Consider the following 23,108-nt stretch of genomic DNA (forward strand, 5'->3'; position numbering starts at 1 on the left):
ATTCTCTTTGTCATTAACATTTATGTAGAATATTAGTTCTTAGAGGCAATCTAATAATAAAAGTGGTAGTGATGTCAGGAACTAATTGACTTATTTTAATTGAAGAGCACTTATATTATAGAGTATATAATGGTAAGATGTGTTCAACTTGTTTTTCACTTTTCTTTAAAAAGCTGATAACTTTCTTCCCAATAGTAATTAAAAATAAACAGCAGCCATTAACTTAGTGTGGGCTTCTAATAGCCACAATTTTGCTTCCTTGCATGAATGATTTACTGATCTAAAGTAAAGTAATTCAGCACTGAAATTATCTTGAAAATTAAAAACCATCCTAGATAATGAATAGTTTCAGTTTCTGTAGCACCAATTTATGTTTAGTTTTTCTTTTTCATGTATTCTTCTGCACATACACAACTTGCTAACTAATGAAAATAGTCTCATAGGGACACCAGCTCAAAAAACCGTATGCTAAGCTCAGTTTCTGAGCTCTACAGCCTTGGAGGTGACATTTATTCATTCCTTCATTCAGCCAGCACTTACTGAGAAGGTTCTTTAGGCCAGGCATTTTCTTGAACTTTTTAGGAGATAAAAGAAAAATTAAAAAAAAAAAAAGTCCCTGCCCTCAGAAGAACTTCTTATTATGGGATTAGGATTATATTTTATTGTAAGCCCATCTTTTATTTAATTGGTTGCATCATAATTTATTGAACCAATTCTGTGTTGTTGAATATTTAGGTAAATTAATTTTTTTTGCTATGAAAAGCCTTGTTTGAACACTCCTGGTAATGAATAAATTTGTCTGTATTTCTGATTTTATTTTTGGAACGGATTTCTACAAGTAGAATAACTAAGTCAAAAGACACACACATTCTGGTATCTTAAAAATGTACCAAAAATTGGCCTAAAATGGAAATACAGACAAAAACATTATACCTTTCTACATTGCTATGAAAACTGTGTGAGGTAGCCTTTTCTTAGTCCATTTCCTTGCCAGCATTAAGAATATAGAATATTTTGCTTCATGTGTATCACTGATCTTTAGTCTTCACAGTTGTTAAAAATTTTTCATTTTTAGGACTAATTTAGTGCTGGGCAAAAATTTTCAAATAATATTGATAGTTTTTATCTAACAAGAAGTTATTTGGATTATTTTATTTCATTCTATTTCTTACTTACATTGAAATTTAGAGTTTTAAGTGTTTATGAAAGTGTTGCCGACTGGTTTGAGAAGTTGGATAGAAAACAATGAAGATTGTAGTTGTGCATGAATCATCTGGAAGAGTTGAATATTGACTTAAAAGCAAATGTTAAAACATAAATAGATCGGTATTTTGTTAGGGCTTATTGAATTTCATAAATACATATTTAGAATATTGTGAGTTATGTTAAATAACAACACATTATATTTGGTGCCAATACATTTTATCTAAGCACAAAATTCTTACCTATAGAAATATAAAAAGACAAAAAATACTGTGGATCAATTCAAAGGGCTCTAAGCACATCTTCCTTAAAAATGAAATTATGGAGAAGCTTCACGGTTAACCTTTCTGTAACATCTATATAACATTTTCACTCTTCCTGAGTGTGTATGCTCAGCTGTTTGATCTCTTTTCTACGTATATCTCAATGGTTACACCGTTTATTTCTAGAACCATAGGACACAAAAACCGGTATGTGAAAGTCCCCCGTGGTCACATCTGGGTTGAAGGTGATCATCATGGACACAGTTTTGACAGTAATTCTTTTGGGCCGGTAAGTCATCTTTTATGTTCTTGTTGATACAATTGGATTTCAAAGGTGGGAACAAAAGTATGTCAGATAGATTGTTCAGGTAACTCAGCCAAGAGTGATCATGAATTTTATAGTGGAATAGTTTATATTTGAAAATTTCCTTTTAAGTATCATAGGTAAGGTACACTATCCGAGTGTGCATGTCTGTGTGCGCACACGTGTGTTTCATGGAAAAGAACTCAGACACTACAACAAAGTACCAAAAGATGCTTTTGGCCAACTAGCTAATTCTAAATTCGAAGACCTTTTTTTTTTCCCACGGGAATACTTTGTAGCTTATATTTTCAGTTGATGTTTAGCAGACATATTATGTACAAGACCTATGGGCATCAGTTTTCTAAATCGTTAGTTTAAAATGCAAGTGTAATGGAAATCATACTGGTAAGTATAAAAGAAGCAAAACTTTACCTCTACCCTCTTAGGGTCCCAACTGGGCCTGAGACTTAAATTGACATAAGACAGAGTCACAGGAGAAAAGCAAACAAGTTTAAGATAAGTTTTAGGTGGTACAGGAGCCCTCATAAAGAAATGAAGGCACAAAAAGTGGAAAAACGAACATACTTTTATGTTAGATTGAACAAAGAGACCTAACTGTGGAAAAGTAACTAAATTATGTGGTGAGGCTAAAGGAAGATAATGATTTTAATACATTTTAACAAGGTCTGTTTGTACAGAATCCCCTGCCATCACTCCCCATGGAAGAATGTTTTTTTAATCCTGGTACAGGGAGAGCATTTTTCACGTGAAAAATTGTATCTCCTGCTTTCAAGAAGAAAAAGGGAAGATTAGAATGCCCTTCTTGCATCTGCTGTTTGTCAAGTGCCTTTAGCTTAAAGTAATCCTTATGTCAAAGTAGCATATTTTGGAGTGGCATAATCTGTCACCTTTTGTAAGTAGGATGTTACAAGCACTGAGTTTATAGTAGAAATGCAGGCATTCTTTATTCCATGCTTGTACTCCATCAAACATGAGACTAAACTGGTATTTTGTGAGTTTTTTCATGTTGAATGTATATAGAAATTCATTATTTATGAATCCCTGCAATAAAGCTCGTAATATAAAGTGAAGGATCTTTTAGTTAACTGGTACTACACTTGTTTCTCATTATCTAATCTGCTTAAAAGCTTGGATCTCCACTCATTAGATTTTCCTAAAGCTAGACATATCTATACTTGTTACGTATACAGGGTTAGCATCCCTAATCCAAAAGTCTGAAATCTGAAATGCTCCAAAATTCTAAGCTTACTGAGCACCAATATGATGCTCAAAGGAAATGTTCATTGGAACATTTTGGATCCAAATATTGGGATTAGGGATGCTCATCCAGTAAGTATAATGCAAATATTTCAAAATAAAAAAATAAAACATTTGAAGTATTTCTGGTTTCAAGCATTTTCGATAAGGGGAATTCAACTTGTGTAAGTCAATATTGAATACCTTTAAATATGTTTGTGGAAAACATTTTATTCATATAATTTTTTTTCTAAGATTTAATGTCGGTGGTATCTAATAAACCATTTTCTTTCACGTAGTATGAGGGGACACTCCCGCAGTCACTAATGGAGCAGCCACTTTGACTCATCTTTGGCTGACAGTGCAATAATAGAGCTAGGGTTGGATAAGCATGTATGGCTGTGCAGAAGAAAACTTTAGGAAAGTACTCCTGCTTCTTTTTTTCTAGTTGCAATATTGATAATAAATACTACTGAGGCCTTCTCTTGCCTTTGAATAGTAATTATTACAAAACTATGATCTAATTTTCGTAAGGTATATTAAAGGTCAAATAAACAGATTGGAAATGTTTTAGGTCACCTACAGTGTAGAAGTGACTCTTGTGACAAAGTTTTGTAGCAACTCGAAAGTGAAAAAGATTACCTCTAAAAGCCATTTTCTGTCTCTCTCATCACAGATGTGATTGGGTATGAAATGTTCCCATTATGTATGATAGATATCTCTATGAAATATCTTTATGATAACCCTCTTGAGTATATGATTATTGCACAATGATAGAAAATGCTTTATCTTCGCATGATATGGATTTGCTAATTTATGACTTTAGTTTGCATTTCTAGTGGGATAAATATCTTTCATAAGTTTCTTTTAAAATTGTAGTATTTGTCTGGAAATAAAATCAAATTGCTACTTGATTTTACTGGATTATATATAAGGACATGTGGTGATTCTGATGTGTTGCTTTATAAGTGCTTAGAATATTTTCTAAGCATTTCTCTCAGTAACTTCTTCCTCTGTGAAAGAAATTAGTGTCTTTTCCTTTATAACACCTAGTTCTATGTAGATGAATATATTCTGTTGTAGCCCTGATGTTCTTCACCAGCACACAAAAATAATGGATTATCATAGATATTGACAAATTTTCTGCTTGCTTTAAAATGGAAGCACATAGAAACTAAATTTTGTATTTGTATTTGTATGTATGTATAGCTGTGACATTTCAAATAGTGATTTTTAACTACTTCACATTGGCAGACTCTTCAATTAAAAATGCATGAAACAATTCTTTCTTTCATTTATTATAAATATGAATTGTAGTATTTATATTTGAACTGTTCTCCTAGGTAATGTGTTCCATATACTGCAAATACAAATGTAATTCTTTCCATGGCCTCCAGTTAGCTTCTCCATTTTCCATCTTTGAAGCTTTTCTATCGATTGTATCTAGCTTTAAATTGAGAGTAATCGAGATACTCGCACTGTTTCCTGCCTAGTGATTTGTGAAATTCTAGTATCTAAAAATAAATCTAAAGTAAATTATTTATTTATTTGGCACCAGATATAAATAAGTTATTTTAGCTATATTGACCGAAGGACATTAGAAGAAAAACTTTTGACTTACACATTTCAAGGCAAACATAACCTTTCTAAGATATATAAATGTATTTTGATTTTTCAGCTTGTGATCATAGTGTGACCTTGTGAACAATTTGTGTGCAGGGACTATGAAGCAGAACTGAATAATTCAGATGCAGAAACTATTTATGATAGACTGCCTCTTTCTGAGTATGGAAACTTTGAGTTATACTAAATATGAGTTCTTTTTAGTTCCAAGTCATTTGGAAAAGAGCTAATTCAATCACTTATTTCATTGATACCTTATTAAATAAAATATGAGCCCCCTAGAGTGTTTTGTGAAGGAAATATGCCTAACAGGAGATGATAGTTTTAGCAATAAATGAGCATTACAACTATTATTTATTAATGAAATGAACTGATGGTCTGAAAGTGATGATATATAAGTAAGTATGGAAAATGAAGGTTAAAATTCCATAGAATTCCTTTTGAAATTTATGAAGTATAAAAAATTTTTCACTTTTTAAAAACCAGTGGAAAGGAGAAAAAGTAAGGTTTATGTTTTTATATCATGCAGAGCTTTTCCTTTATGCCTTCAAGACACATTTTTAAGCAGCTGTGATTTGTCCATCTTGATTTTGGTTTGTATATTCTGATGGGTGGGCTGGTCAAGAGAAATAAGAGTTATATTTAGCCAGGCAGAGATTACCAAATTTGGTAACGTATGTGGGAAATGGACATTGTAAGAAATGTAATGTCTAGTCATACCTCTTTTCATTTTTTCCCCTATATAATGCTTCTTTGGTAAAAAACAAAATAATAGATTCTGGAGTTGCAGGAAGGATGAAAGAATTGGACTTTTTCTTTTAAGAGCATTTGACAAAGAGAGGAATTGGGACTGAGTTTTGGGAAATGCTTAAAATAGTTAGAGATTATAAGGGCAGAGATTCAGGTCATAGATAATAAGGAGTGCACTGAACCTATGAGCCTTCTGAATTTTTTTGCCGCTATCACTAAGCATTAAAACATGGCCTGATGCCCAGAAGAAGCAGGTAAGAGGGTCAGTAGATACAATCATCACTAAGGCATAATCCTTACTCTCAAGGAAGAAGACAATTAGGCCTTCACAATGCAGTGTGGCAAATACTCTAGGTGGAGGTATGACAGAGCCTCTTAAAGAAGTAGAGTAGTTGTGTATTAAAACCCTTGAAATCTCCCAGGAGGATTTGGTAGAACAGAGTGTTCTGAAATCAGTGGAAGTAACTATTTGGTAAAATCTTGCATTACATAAAGCACTCTAGATGCTGTATGTTTTGTGAATGAAGTGATTTATGCCTGAAGTGGTTAATGGGTTTCAGCTGCATTGAAAGTATTCTGCTTATATAATACAGAATAATCTTGTGATACATGAGAATGAATTTTCATTGCATTTATTTATTGTTGAATTGTAGCATTTTCCTTGTGTAACTTCTCTAGAACAGCTAGAATAGCATTTATTTAAAATCAGCCATTTCAAATAAAAAAAAAGAAGGTCATTAGACAGTGTTGACAGGATCCAGATGAAGTATTCTCTTCACATTTTCTTTGAAAAACTGGTGCTTAGACTTTAATTGGTTATATTTTCTTGTTGTCTTATAGTACATGCTTGTTCATTAGACAATTTTGATAGGAACTAAAATAATCTATATTTTATAGAAAATACTTGTACCAATAGTTACATAGTTTTTGTTAATAAGTCATAAAGCCTTACCTTGTGGTTTTTTGTCAAATGTTCCTCATGGTTCCCATAAATAGCACTGGAACGTGGCAACCTCACACGTTTTACCTAGATACAATTTTCATTTGACTGGTATAGACAAAGGCATACATTTCAAAAAAGATCAAAACCACTTAAAGAAGATACCAGTATAATAAAAATATTGTATAACCAAAGGTAACTAAGTCTCAGGAGAAAGCCCATACTCAGAAGCTGTGTTCAAAACCAAGAAATGTCCATGCAGTAAAATGAAACAAAAAGTCCCTCAGGATTGACTTCATCATTTGTTGGATTTGTTGCTGTAATTAGGACATCAAAAAATATATATGATTTTAAGAAAAAAGCTTGGAAACATAATACGGTGGTGAGGTAAATAATGTCACCCCTCTCCCCAAGAGAAGAGGCTTCCATTTCTACCGTATCAAATTTTGTCTTCTGTCTTAATTATTCTGCTAGAGTAGAAATCATTTTCCACATGATTTCATTTTTAGATAGAAGAATGTCAGCATAATTGTCATTAGACTTCATTGCTATGGCAGATACTGTTCCTTTGGGCTGTTTAGTTACAAAATTAAACACGTTCATTTTATTAGAAATATATGTTTACTGATAATAAGTCAGGAGCCAAGATTTAGTGAAACATATGCAGGGGTTATTAATTTAGCAATTTTATTAGCTCTTAGAATTTTTAAAAAATGAGATTGAAGCCTTTATTTTACTTGCAAGATGTAATTGGTGCTTACATAACTGGGTATACACAGAAAAATAAAATGGGAAATATGAGGGACCCATAAGACAAGAAGTCTTCGATTGAATACGTTGTGATTCAACGTTTGAGATTAAATTGCCTCATTTACATGGACATATACTTGTAAAATATTTGGTGGGTAATTATTTGCTTTCCACTTTTTAAAATAAACAGCATACTATGTAAATAATTTTGTAGACACTAAACTATGTAAATAACTTTCTTTTGACTGTGCTGGGAGATAGCTTTTTGTGGAAATTTTTAATTTTCCTACAACTTGTTGGGTAATGTTTAAAAAGACTTTGCTTTGTGTCAGTATCTTACTGGTTGTATTTACTCAAATGCCTTGCAAGAGAGTTTGATTTTGAGTGACTCGGGTGACAGTGGAGCCATAAATGCACCTTGTAGTGAATCATGGTAACTACATTTTTAGACATTATTCATAGTAAGACCCATGTGAGTTTTTGGTACATTAAGATTTGTCTAACTTGGTGAATTAAGCAAGTGAAAATGCAGTTTTTTACTATAGTCATCAGAATCAGAGCCATAACATGTATTCTACTGGTAGGTCGTCACAGACCCCATGAGTTTTGCATTAAATAGAAGTAATTCCATAATATGATTCCCAAATAATTCTGCTTCCACTGATATTTCTATCACTAAGGATTTTTCTGAAAAGAATTCTGATCACATTATTTTGCTTCCTAACAACAATATTATCTACCTACAGTACCTACTATATTCAATAAAGAAATAAGACAAGAAAGCCCACTCTTACCACTTATATTTGACATTATACTAAAGGTCATTACCAGTACAAGAAAGAGAAATAAAAGATGTAGGGATGGGAAATGAAGATTTCAAACTGTTATTTTTCCTAAGTATGATATCGTCTCCTTAGAAAATTCAAGAGGAGTGCAGAACTATTAAAACAATTATGCAAGCTTAGTAGTATAATGGCTGTTATATACATGATGAAACATGGCTAGATATCATCAAGAAATAGAAAACATACTTTTAAAGAATTTGCCATTTAAAATAGCAGTAAAAAATTCAGGATTGGTTACCTCTGGAAAGGATGGGAATGAATGTTACTGGGAAGGAGTGTACAAGGACACCAAGTTACACTATTTATATCTTAAGCAGAGTGGTGAGCACGCAGATGTTCATTATATTATGCTTTATACCTTTTATGTCTAAAGTGTAAAAGAATGTTTCCTTTTTTTTTTTAAGATGGAGTCTCGCTCTTTCATTCAGGCTGGAGTACAGTGGCTCAATCTCAGTTCACTGCAACCTCCGCCTCCTGGGTTCAAGCAGTTCTCCTGCCCCAGTCTCCCGAGTAGCTGGGATTGCAGGTGCACACCACCACACCAGGCCAATTTTTGCATTTTTAATAGAGATGGAGTTTCGCCATGTTGGCCAGGCTGGTCTTGAACTCCTGGCCTCAAGTAATCCATCCACCTTGGACTCCCACAGTGCTGGGATTTTAAGCATGAGCCACCACACCCACTATAGTAGAATATTTCTAATAACTGCATAAGTTAAAATTTTAAAAGTTGACATCAGTGACTCCACATTACTTATAAATGTGAGATCGTCCCCTAATACATGTGGGGCCTATGGCATGGAGGTCTAAATACTACATGTCTAAATAGTTAACATTTAGCTATAAATTAAATTAGCAAACTGTTAAATGAAATATGTTACTTTTCCTAACTTGATAAATATACCTCCATATGGCTAAAACCAGCAAACATAGATGACTGAATGTAATTATTATTACACATCTGCGTATTCTGTTAAAAGATCTTGTGATGTTTGGAAGAGTAATAACGTTTAAACATACATAAGCCTTAAATTATATATATATTATGAATGAAAATTCCAAGCTGTTATTTTTCAGTTTTTTAAATATATTTTAAATTCATATGTTTACTTATACATTTTTTTCTGGCCTCCATTTCAGCAAAATCACTATGTTGTTACAATCAAGGTTTTCACACGATTGCATTCTATTGACAACAATGATATAAAGGATTAAAAGAATATTTAATTGTATTTAGTATAGATAATTTCAATATATGTTAATGAAAATATAGATAAAAATAAATGTAAAAAATTTAAAAGTAAACTTTTTCAGGTCTTTCCAGAAGAATTTTGTAAAATGTCAAAATGTATCTTTTAAAACAAAAAGCCACTATATAAATAACTACTAATTAACATAAAATTACATCAAAATTATTTAAATAGAACTGAGTTTTTAAGTTTTTAAAGAATTAGTTACATCTTATTACATATTTTTATAAAAGGAAATCTATTTACAGGTTTGAGGGTTCAATTTCCACATGGTTGTCAATGTAAAGGGTATCACGCTCCTTGCATGTCATACTCTCAACTGCATACATACAAATTTAAGAGCAATATGAATTGTTTAGTAGTCACAAAATATTTCCTTTGTTGCCACGAACAACTGTGGTGAACACTGTGTTTTCCTGAGTACCTCTAGAGTTCTAGAATCACAAGTTGAAACATGAAGAGCAGAAACAACAGGGGCACTCAGCCCTACTGGCACATGATACTGAGTATGCGAGAATGTGTGGACTCCACACTGAGAAGGCTTGTCACGTCATTTAATTTTCTTCTCCTCTTAGCTAAGTGCTTAGATAGCTGAAATCCTGCCTGTGATCAACTGCTGAAGTTTCATGGAATTTGGAGTCAGTCCATCTTTCTTTTTTAGAACACAAAAGATATGGAAAACATGTGTCTGGGTCCTTAATAGTGTTCGTTTGTTATGAATAAGTACCTGGTGAATAAGAATGTCACACTTTGATAGTGCTGAATGCCAGATCTTGAATGACATAGGAGCCCATGTGTTCTTCAATAAATTTAATTTTTTTTAAACTTGTGATGTGCAGGTTTCTCAAAAACACAGGCACCAAAAAAGCAACACCTCTTGTCCAGGCCTAAGGGCAGTCTGGCTCAAAGAGCTAGTGTAAACTCATTTGAAGGGCATTTGAACCCTTTGATTCTGTCTCCCACCAAATTTTCCAGATCCATTTTATCTGCCTATGCCTTGATCATTCTCAAATTTACCAATTAGTTTTGCATTTTTGTATCTAGGCACGGGCTGCCATTTCCTCTCCCTTTCATTCTCTTGTGTCTGCCCACCTGAATCTGGACAGTGACTACTTCCAGACCTACTCTAACATGAAGTCTTGCTTCTGACTAAGCTAGTTACTCCACACAGCATTTGCAGTATAATTGCACAGTTATTCTGTGTGTAAAGACTGTGAACTTTGCCAGGGCAGCTATGGGAGCTAACTCATCCTTGTATCCCTGTAGCCCAGAACTGGGAACAGAGTTTAACAGCTGTTTCATGACACAGTTAATGGCCAATTTCTGCACAGTAAAGGTTCATCTAGAACAGGGTTCAGTGAAATATGGCCCTTGAACCAAATCTGGCCCATTCCTATTTCTGTATAAAAGAAGTTATGTTGAAACACAGCCATACTCTGGCTTTCATATTGACTATGGCTGCTTTCCCACTATAATGGCTGAATTCAGTACTTGCAACAGAGACTTATATCCCACAAATCCTAAAATTTTTATTATCTGCTCTTTATAGAAAAAACTTGCCAACCTCTGATCCTAGTGAATTAGTAATAGATAACTTTAGAAAGATTGGTTAAAGACTGATTATGTTTTGCCATTAATAGGAAAGTCAGAAATTTGAACATTATCAAGCATGGACTAAAAAGCCATTTACATTTTGGAATGGGAGAGTAATAAGTTATGAGAGGTATCCTGGAAAGGCTGGTTAGGAAAATTATGAATGAAAGATTAGATTGCAAATAGGATATAGGTAGAAAATGCAGTCATTTGATGGGACTATTAGTTCAAATGGGAGATGATTAGGCATTAGTCAAAGCGGGTAGTAATAAAAATATGAAGTAGATTGACTTATAAGTCCTTAGGAACCAAGAATTGATTGGATGTCTGTTAGATTCTGGTCCTTCGTATTAACTCACCACATCTGTTAGAGAAATTCACCAGCTGGAATCCTAAACTAACTTCATGCTCATCTCTGATGGGTCAAACCTTAAAATTAAGCATAAGCAGCAGTCTTGGCTATGTGATGAGAGTTGTGCTACCCAGTAAGGATTAGATGTGTGTCCCTGACCTTGGAGTGGCAATCAAGTCTTGTTTATGATCCTTAAACTTATGGGCAAATATTATTCCATCCAAAGTATCAAAGTTCTATTCCGTTACACTTAGCATCACTGTCAGCTCACCACCAACTCATTTCACCAGGCTTCATTACTCTTTTTGGTAAAGTTCTCACACGTTTCAAAAGGCATAGACAATTCCCAGAATGTAGAGGCTAAAAGAAGGAAACATAGCAGAGTGAATATTTTGGTAAACCAGCTGAAAGAAAAGCATGTTTTAAAAATTTCTTTTCCATTATTATTTAAAACACACACAAATATATATATTTTTTCAAAATTAAAATGTTTTCAATACATCAATGCATTACGGGAAGTTGCAAACAATATTTTTTAATTAAAAAATGTTTTCAAAAAGAAATGTATCAATTTTGCTGAAGAAATGATATAGAATGTTCACACCTCTTTCGAGTTACATTAATCTCCCCTTTAAATAAAGTTATTATATTAAAATATGTATATTGACATTGTGAATTGAAATTAGGATGTGATCAGTGGAAAGAAAGAAAGGGGAAACTATAAGCCTTCATCAAGTTGTGAAATACTGAACTTTTTTGATTACTAAGCCTGATTTTCATAAAGAAAATAATCGTTAACCAGAACCTACTTAGGCTAACAACTGCCTTAGGCTGAAGTTTTACTTAGACCTCCAGTGATTTTATTTACAGTTGAAGAGCTTCCACCAAACCATTTTCAAAGCTGCTTAAATCTCCCTTGTTGTGAAATGCATCTGCCTGTTCCCCACTGAGGCTTTAAACTCTGTTTGCCTACTATTTGTTGGGAAGCTGCAGACAAATGAAACATTCCTCTCAAATTAGCCATGATTATATTTGGGTTGTTCATATAAATTAAGTTTCACTTCACAAAAACCTAATGAGATTATAAATTATGTCATTTCTACAAGTCATTATGGAATTATGTAGACACTAGTCAAGGAGAAATTCTAATCTTCACAAAATATTTGGTACAGAGTCTTTTAAAACAAACTATATTGCATTCTTCTTCTGTCATTAAAAAAATAAAAACACAGACACAAACACAAAGCATAGTCTTTCAAACCAAGAAAATATATGTGCTAAATAGGGAATGATAATAACCATTAAATGAATGGATTCTTTAAATCTACTGGCATGGTTTCACTAGGCGATTATTTTAGATTTAATGTGTTATCCTGCACTGATTGAAAAGTAATAGTACAAAATGAGTCAGGCTGTTTTAAAGGTCATTCATCAAAGTGCATGGTACTTAAATAGCTTTTTTGCCCAGCTGGGCATTACTGGTTAAACTGTTACATTTTTTCAAGTAGTATTTGCGACCATTTGAATGTTTGTCCCCTCCAAAATTCATGTTGAAATTTAATTGCCGTTGTAACAGTATTATCAGGTGGAATGTTTAAGAGATGATTAGCCCATGAGGGTTCTGCCCTCATGGCTGGGATTAATGCCTTCTAAAAGGAGGACTTCAGTCCCCTTTTTCCTCTTTGCCTTTCTGCCTCCTGCTATGTGTGGAAAAAGTATTCTTCCCCTCCAGAGGATGCAGTATTCAAGGTGCCATCTTGATATCAGAATCACCAAACCTGCTGGTTCCTTAACATTGGACTTCCCAGTCTCCAAAACTGTGAGTCAATACATTTTTTTAAATTATAAATTACTCAATCTGTGGCATTCTGTTATCGAAGCACAAGCAGACTGAGACAGTATTATACTGTTGAGTCATAATAGTATATTGTATAAAGAACTTTAAGTATATTTTAAAGAGTAAGTTCTCATTTTATTATAGTCACATAATATTTCTCTGTATTTTAATTTAAGAAAACCGACCACCTTCCCTTAAGTAGAAGTATATTTCTTTTTAGATGGAAGAACATTATTTAAACTACTGTTTTGTTGCAGGAAAATCTTCCTACTATTATATATTGGGTATAATAATATTATATTAATGTGAAATTTTATTATATGCTTCTTCATCTTATTACCCCTAACCATCTCACTGCTCAGTCTTTTGAAGTTCGCTATTCACAGTACCCTTTTTTTGTCACATCAAAGTAAATTTGGTATTTGATCGTAAGAAGTATTATGAAGAGGATGCCCCTTTATAGAAAGGATTTAAGTAGGATATACCTGTGTACATAGAGACTACCCAAAATTGATATATCCCCATTCGGTAGGTTCAGGAAAACTGCTCTCTTAATAAAGCTATTTACAAAATTCTCTGTTTTTAATTCCTGAAAGTCTCCAAAATGCCCATGAGACTATTATTATGATCCTTTGGCTAGTATATCTGCATTAATGTGCTTTTCTATTACTCCATTCCTGTTTAAAAGCAAGCCATCCAAAAACATCACAAATCATGCAAAACAAAATCATTCATAGATGCACAAAAAAATACCCTATATATTCTTTCCACTTGGTTGAAAGTAAACTAGGCTTAGAGTAAAATACATTGTCTTCAAAACTCATTATACATTCTGTGTTCTCAGCCGTGATTTTTTTTAACCGCCTAAGTAGTATCCCCTTCTTAAGAGGGAAGATCTCTCCTGCTCTCAAAATTATTTTCTTCTACTTTCCCCCAGGGAGAGAAGCAGAAGAAAGGAAGAAATCTAGTAACCTTTCACAGAAAAAGAGAGACAGAAACATGAACTTTATCTCTTGCAAATACTGCTTTCTTTTAACTTTTTTTTTTTGACAGAGTCTTGCTCTGTCACCCAGGCTTGAGTGCAGAGTCACAATCTTGGCTCACTGCAGCCTCTGGTTCTGGTTTAAAGGATTCTCATGTCTCAGACTCCCAAACAGCTTGGACTACAGGTGTGCACCACCATGCCAGGCTAATTTTGTTGTATTTTTAGAACAGACAGGGTTTCACTATGCCGGCCAGGCTGGTCTCGAACTCCTGGTCTCCCTCAAGTGATCCACCTGCCTCGGCCTCCCAAGATGCTGGGACTTTCTTTTAACTTTTAATAAATGTAGCAGGAATGTCTCTCCTCAACATCACCATAAAAAGAAAGTAATAATAAAATGGAAGAAATCACCTAGCAGACAGAGAAATAATTTTTGTAATGGTGGCTCCCCACAAATGTCGCAAGTCACCACACTTGTCTCTAAAGACAACACCGAATAGTGCTTTGACGGCGGTTTCAATCATGAGACTAAAGAGGTAACATTTGCCTACCAGATACCTGTCCCTTCCACTCCAAGGTCTTCTGAGGCTATGGGGAAGCCAAATCCCATGGCCATGAGCAGGAGCAATTTTCCAGTGTTGCAAATTTCTGTTTGAGACATGGGACAGGGAATGGTCTGACCTCTAGTTCTCAGTCCAGAGGATCAGCTTGGGTCCAGTTCCAGTCCTGCACCAATTAGCTATGACAGTGGAGACAGGATCTTGTTGAGAAAGGACTGTGATTTGCCTAGCTTGAGTTGAGTGTCCATCCTGGAAGAATCAATCATTGTCAAGGGCTGGAATATTCTGGTTGTCATAGTTTGGACCAGGTATCCACCTCTAGACTAAACAATTCTGGGCTAGGGGCAGGATGATATAAAAATCATGGAAGCTCCATGGAAACCTTATCTTGTTGATGCCAGTACAGAGAAAGGACTTGTTGTTCCCAGTTAATACAGAGTCCTAGGCAGACAAAAGAACAGACAACAATGTAATATAACAAAAGGTAAAAAGTATAAAAGCCAGAGACAGAGGTGCAACATCAGGAAGTTCATAGGCGTGGTATCTAGCAAGAAAGAATTCAAAGGCATTAATCAGTTCAGCCTTGAAGAAAAGATAGGATTTGGATTTATGGACAAGTGGAAAAGTAACTTTCTAGAAGCAGAAAACAAGATAGCGGAAGCATGGAGGTGGAAGTGTTTGGAGTATGTACTGGGTCCTTGAGCAATTTTGTTTGGCTAGATATTCATCTACAAGAAGAGCCAAGCCTGAAGGCATTACTGAGAACCTTAAACATCACACAAAGAAGTCTGAGTATTATTTAGCAGGTTGTGAATCACCATAGAAGGCTTTTGAGCATGTTAGAGAAATGGTTAAAACCGCCAGTTAGAAACAATAATCTGGCAGTGTTGTGTAAAATGAGTTGGAGAATAAGAAACTAAAGGTGAAAAAACTCCAAACTCGCAAAGGTCTTGCAGTATAGCATACAGTAAGCAAATTAGGACAGCAGTTCCCAGACTTGACTGTGAAACACTTGGGTGACTTGTTAAAAATGCAGATGCTTGTGCTCACCCCACAAAGATTTGGGGCTTGGGGAATCTGCATTTTTTTAAAGCAACAATAACGAGGGGAACGTGTCCTGAGTACCATACTTTGAGGAATGCTGATTTTGAGAAGTAATTGGAGAACCAATTTAAGAATAATATAGTGTGAAAGAGTTCTTATTCACCCTTTCTGAGCTTTCAAAGGTCTGGAAGTTAGCCCTGGTCTTGTGTAATGTGCTTGAAGTCAGAGCCAAGCAGAAGGTTGAGACATGAAAGCTCACTCTCTCTCCAAAGTTTACGTGGGCTCTGTTTCCTGTGGCGTTGTCTCTCTGTGGGTAGGTCGACTGGAAACCTTACAGCATGACTCACCCAAAGAATAGCACTGAGTTCTAGTGGGGAACAGTGCCAGTGAAGATTAATATATTCTGTTTTAAGACTAAGTGTGGTTAGTTTATGTGGCTTCAAGGTTCTGTTCTCTACTTGCAACCTATGCAAATTCAAATTCTGGGCAATCAAAACAGTCAAGGGTAACTTGCACTGTTAAAAAAATGGGAGATTGATATTAATCATCAGGTTTTTAGAGGCTTTGCTGTGAGAGAGGGAGGAGTGATAAGTGGTCCTAGAAGCAGTATATAGGAGCGCTGTATTTGTAGACTTTGCTTGGCTATTCTTTGTTAAATAACTAAATATAAGTCTTTTTAAAAATCTACTGTGCCTCCTAATCAGGAGCAATAAATAAGTTATCCTGTGCTGCTAAATTCTGAGATCTTTGTTTAGATAAATTTAGTTTGTGTACCAGATAGTATTTCATACTTAAAAAAAAATTCTATTGTATGTCATACTTTTGCCACATATAAGTCTCACTGTAGTTTATCTTAGATTAAGAATAATGCACGCCTGTAATCCCAGCACTTTGGGAGGCCGAGGCGGATGGATCACAAGGTCAAGAGATCGAGACCATCCTGGTCAACATGGTGAAACCCTGTCTCTACTAAAAATACAAAAAAATTAGCTGGGCATGGTGGCGCGTGCCTGTAATCCCAGCTACTCAGGAGGCTGAGGCAGGAGAATTGCCTGAATCCAGGAGGTGGAGGTTGCTGTGAGCCGAGATCGCGCCATTGCACTCCAGCCTGGGTAATGAGCAAAACTCCGTCTCAAAAAAAAAAAAAAAAAAAAAAAGAAGAATTAAAGGTATGAATCTGGTAGAATTTGCTTTGCATGTCCTCTTCTTTTTTCTTTTCACCTTTTCCCTTCCCTAATATTCGTTTGCAGGTCAGCTAAACAACTGGGCTTTGAAAGATTACTCATCCATTTGGTTCAGGATTTGTCAGCATTATGTTCGTGTTGTTGAAACCAGTGATCTCTTCCAAATAGCCATCTTAGCCTTTCAGCAGTATTTGATATGATCGGCCACTTCCTTTTTAAAACATTTTGAGAATTTTCTTCTTTTAGCATCCTTGAACCCTTAAAACTAGTCACTTTTTCTAGGCCTCTTTTGCATTTTCATCCTTCTCTGCCAGATTTCTAGATTTTGTCGTGCCCCTGAGCTTGATCCTGAATGTTCCTCCAAACTGAAACCCTCCCTAAGAAAATTGATCCCTTGTTTTTAAATGCTATGTTTATGCATTGTTACTCAGATTCGTCTCTCGAGATTGTATTATAATTGGATGTTCAAGAAACATCTTAAATTTAACATGTCTAAAAGGAAACTCTCCATTCACTTCCTTCCTACTTCCATCTTCTTTCCTCAGATTTCTTCCATTTCAGTAGATGGCACCATCCACCCAGTTACTCAAGAATGAAAGTTAGGAGGCATCCTTGGGGTCTCACTTTTCATTGCCCCCAGCTGCCTAGTAAGACCTGTTGCTTTCCCACCAACGTCCCAGACTCCTACTTTCTTCCATCTCTACTGCCGCCTCACTGATTCAGGTCATCACCTATGTCACTAAAAGAGCCTCCTAACTGGGCTCCATGCTTCCCCTCTTCATCTTCTAAACTTCAACGTCTCTGTGGTAACTGCAGTTATCTTATCCTCAAACCGGATCTCTAGCCTACATGAAACACTTCAGTGGCTTCCTGTTGCTATTAGAATTGAAAGTGTCAAGTTTTCTCTGATTCACTTGCCATGGCCTTCAGGGCTCTCACATTATATGGCCTCTACGTCTCTCCCCTTTCCATGCTTGCACCTCTCTGATCTTTCAATTCTTTGAACAGGAGAAATGTCTTTTGTCCTAGCTAGATCTCCTTCCTTTAATTCTCTTCCTTTAGGTCTTAGTGTAGTTGGCTCTTTATTTTCCCCACTTCAGGGAAGATTTTTTCTGTGCATCTAACAAAATGGAACACACACACATACACACACACACACACACACACACACGCCCCTGCTTCTAGGTACTATCACTATCTTATTTTATTTCTTTATTCATGCTTATATTTTTATCTCCTCCAATAGAAATTAAGCTTCATGAGGTCAGGGACCTTGTCCTTTAGGTTCACTGCTGTAGCACAGTGCCTGGCTCATAATAGGCACCTAATATGTCTTGTTAAATAAATAAAATTTCTGTTCTGAGTGAGTTTAGCACTCACGATGGCTTCCGGTTCAGAAATAAGTCAGTGGAAAGTATACAAGAAGGACATCTGGCCGGGCTCGGTGGCTCAAGCCTATAATCACAGCACTTTGGGAGGCCAACGTGGGTGGATCACGAGGTCAAGAGTTTGAGACCAGTCTGATCAACATGGTGAAACTCCATCTCTACTAAAGAAAAATTTGAAAATTAGCTGGGCATGGGGGCGCATGCCTGTAATCCCAGCTACTCAGGAGGCTGAGGCAGGAGAATTGCCTGAACCTGGGAGACAGAGGTTGCAGTGAGTCGAGGTCGTGCCACTGCCCTCCAACCTGGGCGACAGAGTGAGACTCCGTCTCAAAAAAAAAAAAAAAGGACATTTGACATCTTTGGGGAAAAAAAAAAGACTAAAATGAGCTTAAAATGGTTAGTGGAGATTGGAAGAAGGCTTCTGACATGATGTACATTTCAGAAGGAGGATGAGATGGATATCACCTTAAAAATAGGTGGTGATTCAAGCAAGCAAAGCAAACAGAACAGGAAGAAACAGGACCAAAGAAAAAGTTTCTTTTAGGTAGAGCACAGGGCTTTTGTGATAGGTCAGCTAAACAGCCTGGCTGAAACTAAGAAGAGGGGCAGAGTGGAAATGAGGGTGGTAGAAATATTTGGGGACACCAAAAGAAATGATTTACTTATCTAGAGGGCAATAGCAGGACTACAAATTATTTATCAAGATATTGAAGGGATATTAAGAAGGCAAAGTCCAATTTAGTATGGGATGGCCTGAAATCTAGTAGTAAAACTATCTCCATGGGAAGAGAGAAATCTTAGGAGAGTAGAAAGAAGGATGGAGCCAAAGCTTCTCATCCCTTTCTGAGTCTGTAAATAGAAACTTTGTTATCCATGACTAAAATGTTATAGCACTGTTTCCCAAATTTTCATGTGTATTAGAAGCACCTTAGGAACTTATTAAAAATAGAGATTTTCTGGTTTCCTTTAGATTCTGATTTAGTAGAACTTGTGTGGGTTTGAGAAAGCTGTACTTTAGTAAATTGCCCAAATGAAACTAATACAGTTCTAATGCAAGGCCAGACCATGCCTCAAGAAACACTGGCTCATAGGGGCCTATAGTTTGTCTGTGTTCACATACTGTTTAAACACAGTTTAATAATGTTGTGAATGCTTGAAGAAGTGCTTTGTATGTGTATGTAAGTGCATATAAGTGTGTAATTGTTGATTAGGTAGATATAGTGGAACTAACTAAAAAGACATTTCAATCTAAAGATTAGATGTTCTCATTTTTATTGACTTTATTTACAAGTATTGCACTTATGTATAATCTGTTCTTTTATTGGTTGAGTTTTAAAAATGTAATTGGTTTCAGATGATTTTCAAATAATCTGAATTTACAGAATCAGATTTTTAATTAGAAATTAAAAATGGGAGATGGGAGAAATGAAAGATTATGTTAATTAAATATGTATTTTCTTTTATTAGAAAGTTTCAGTCACCCCACCTGAATTGATTCTACCCAGATGATTTTCCTAACTCTGGGAACAGAAATTCCTGTTTCTGTTGTGTTTGACCAAGTAAAAACTGAAGAAACTATGTATACTGTCAAAATGACCACCCTAGTAAAAGTGATAGCATTCCCTGGAGATAAATATTCTTAGGTTAGAAAAACTTACAGCTTCCTTTTCCAATGGAATATTAAAATAATTGGAGTCTTCTTCTTTTTTTTTTTTTTTTTTTTATTTCCCAGAAATTTGGTTTCTTTTTCAGAGGTTTCTTTTTGCATTCAGTTCAGAAACTGTTAAAACTTGGCTGTTTTCCAGAACAAGAAATTGATTAGATTGTAGAAAGAATAATGGAGACAGGCTAGTGGATTCAAGGAAAATTGTATGTGTAAAAAGCATCAAATACAATGCTTAGTGGAGTATTCTGCCCATTGCAATTATTCATTTAAAGACAGTGGCTGGCTGACTGCTTGTGTAAACAGAGCATTGCCTGCTCAATGCCAATTCATATGTTCAATGTTAGAGATTTTCTAAAGATAGAGAATGTTTTAGTAATCTTTGTGTCTGTCTCCTTTGCCTAGCCCAGGGCCTGAGACTCAAAAGTTTAATGAATGTCTAGATTAGATTGGAGCAGTTTGGAATAAAATACATAATAAATTTGCTATGATTTGCACCCCCAGCCTCTGGACCTAGATTTGATGATCACAATTATAAAAATATAACCCACTGTGCCACTGTTATACTTGGGGTGATTGATTTTGGTTCTTAGGGCTAAAGTAGCTCAAAGGGTTGTCTTCCTCCAATATACTTACTATTCCTGTAATTACTGAATGTATAAATTTCATGCCTCTTTTGTTTCAAACAGAAAAATGGGCTTGGGGAACAAGAAAAATGAAGAAATCCTTAGCCAAAATAATATACAGCAGGTGTTCTTTGTCTCGGCTTGATTTAGTTAGTCTTGCTCATCCAATACCTCATGCTTGTCTGTCCAAATCACTGAATTTTAAACTTCGTTACACATTAAAAACAAAAAACTCACAAGAACCTCGTATTCAGAATAAAAAAGCTACAGATAGAAACTTTTTGAGGTTTGAGTTTGCGTCTCTTTGAAGGTCAGCTGCCTTCAGTTAATTGCTCTGTTTTGTTGCTCCCTATGTTGATTACTTTTATCTGGAGCCCTAAAGACCTGTGGGGACCTCTAGGGGTGACAGCACCACGACTGAGCAGTGCATGTAGGGGCCCAGAAATGTCAGCATCAGAAACTTCCATGTGAGGATAATGAGTTCAGGCATTTCAGAAATCAACCAGCTTCAGAGAATGGCATTTGAGTGTAGTCATGCTTATTTTTGAAATATAAGAGCTTGAGGCTCCCCTACTGAAATAAAGAGTTTTCAAATAAAGGCCTGGAGGAGCTGGATTGGCAGTTGCTTTCATATCTAAGGGAATGGTACTGCTGTTCGACCTGATCCAAAGTGAAATCTAGAGATGAGAGCAAAGAAGAGAGATGCTCAAGGGTAGTTAAATTGACAGAAACTTCTTATTAAAAAAAAAAAATGAGAAATTTTCTTGGTAATAGTCATGTTATTTATCATCTATCTTTTCACCTCTCCACATACATAAAGACGTTTTATTTTATTGTTCATACATTTAGTTGTTTAAATACTTTCTTGCTCATACATTTTACTGTAGAATTGTCTTAAGGACTTGCAGCAGCATGTTCTCACTGTTATGCACTGAATTATGTCTTTCTCAAATCCATATGATGAAGCCCTAACCCTCAATGCAATGATTTGTGGAAATGAGGACTTTGGGGGTAATGAGGTCATGAGGATGGGGCCCCTTATGATGAGATTAGTGCCCTTATAAGATGAGGAAGAGACCCCAGAGCTCTCTGCCATATGAGAACATAGCAAGAATGAAGCCATCAGCAAGTCAGTAAGAGAGCCTTCACCAGAACCCAACCATGCTGGCAATCTGATCTGGGACTTCCAGCCTTCAGAACTGTAAGAAAATGAATTTCTGTTGTTTTAAGCTACCCAGTCTCTGGTATTTTATTATGGTAGCCCAAGGAGACTAATGCACTTGCATAGTGATAATTAGCATATGGATAGGTCATTGAGCGAAGATGTGAATAAGAAAGATGTCATCTGAGTAAAATTCCCTTTAACCAATAGTGTACATAGAAGTATATATGTTTTTTGTATAGGAAATTCTGCCACTGTGTTTATAATTGGTAATTATAGCTTAAGGTTCTTTTAATGTATTTTGTGTTCTTTGAACATTTTGTAAAATACAGCCATCACTGGTGTACAGCAGAACTGAAGCTATGTGTAAATGGTTAGATTTAGAGAACACTGGAATCTCCCACAAATTGATTATTAGATAACAAATGCCCAAGATTTAGGATTCGTTCCTTTGGGTTCAAGGCTTTGTATCTTTGGGAAACCTTTGGTAAAATGTAAATATCCTTAAAAGAGTAATAAATTGAAACTTTATTATTATTTTTCTGAGTATGTAATAATTTTTAAAATTAACCAATTGTCCTTTTAGGGAGGAGAATTAAGATTCTAAGGAAGAGCAGATTAAAATAGGGAGGTTTCACAATAGGGAGGATGGGCCCTGATGTGTTCACAAGGGTGAAGCATCAGAGGGAAGAACACCCCTGAGAGAGCTCAGGTGGTACAGGGAAACCAGTTGGCACTGAGTTCCTGGAATATGCCAACAGGAGATACCCTGTCCTCTCTGATCTCTGTGGCTCAAATATCTTTCTTATCCCTGCCTCTGACATCTAATCTGAATGTTCTCAAACCATCGCCTTTGTGCTGTTTTAAAACTCACTCCCATCTTCATAATCCACTACCAGATTTTATGTGACTATTCCTATCTCCATTTCTCTTTCTGTCACTGAGGCTTCATGCTGAAATTAGTAGTTCTTTTAATCTTTTCTTCTCTTTACCCCAGTTCTAAAATAGAATAACAGCAAAGAGCCTGAAACCTGAGTCAAAACAACAAACATAATAGATACTCAAGGATAAGATTTACGATTAGCCTTTGCTGTGGAAAAAAATTTTTTTTAAACATGTCAATCATGTCTTTCAATTATTACTCAAAGGTCATAGAAATCTCTTTGCTAGAAAGAATCCTTTAATTAATGTTATTCAGAGATAATTTTGCCTTATTTCTATCCCTTTACTCCTGTAGTTCCCGATATCTGAATGTACATTGACATGCCTAGAGAATTTTTGAAGAAGTTCTGCTTTGTATCAATTTTTAGCCTATAGTTAAGTATACTGATGCCCATGTTCTCCTCCAAAAAAAAATTAATTTGGATAATAAAGGTAGGGTTCTTACATAATTTTCCCCATTAAAAGTGGAGCTGAAATCAGGTTAAATACTAAAAATGAAAAGCTGTCTTAACTGCTTTCCTTTAGATTCTGATTCTTAACTGCTGCTTAATTAATGAATAGAGAAAAATACAGAAGGGGCTATATCTAAAGTG

General features: G+C 35.4%; 1 protein-coding gene across 3 annotated transcripts in view; it reads left to right on the plus strand.

Moving 5' to 3' along the window:
- The window catches only part of IMMP2L (inner mitochondrial membrane peptidase subunit 2), an 895,580-nt gene that overhangs the window by 686,098 nt on the left and 186,374 nt on the right, over positions 1-23,108 (plus strand). For all 3 annotated transcript variants that reach the window (XM_021673286.2, XM_064374423.1, XM_021673289.2), the window contains exon 6: positions 1,653-1,755. In XM_021673286.2, coding sequence (XP_021528961.2) covers positions 1,653-1,755 — 103 coding nt within the window. The remainder of the gene's footprint in view (positions 1-1,652; positions 1,756-23,108) is intronic.

This window comes from Aotus nancymaae, unplaced genomic scaffold (assembly GCF_030222135.1).
Source record: "Aotus nancymaae isolate 86718 unplaced genomic scaffold, 86718_ANA_hifiasm-v0.15.2.pri h1tg000002l, whole genome shotgun sequence".
In the NCBI taxonomy this organism is placed as follows: domain Eukaryota; kingdom Metazoa; phylum Chordata; class Mammalia; order Primates; family Aotidae; genus Aotus; species Aotus nancymaae.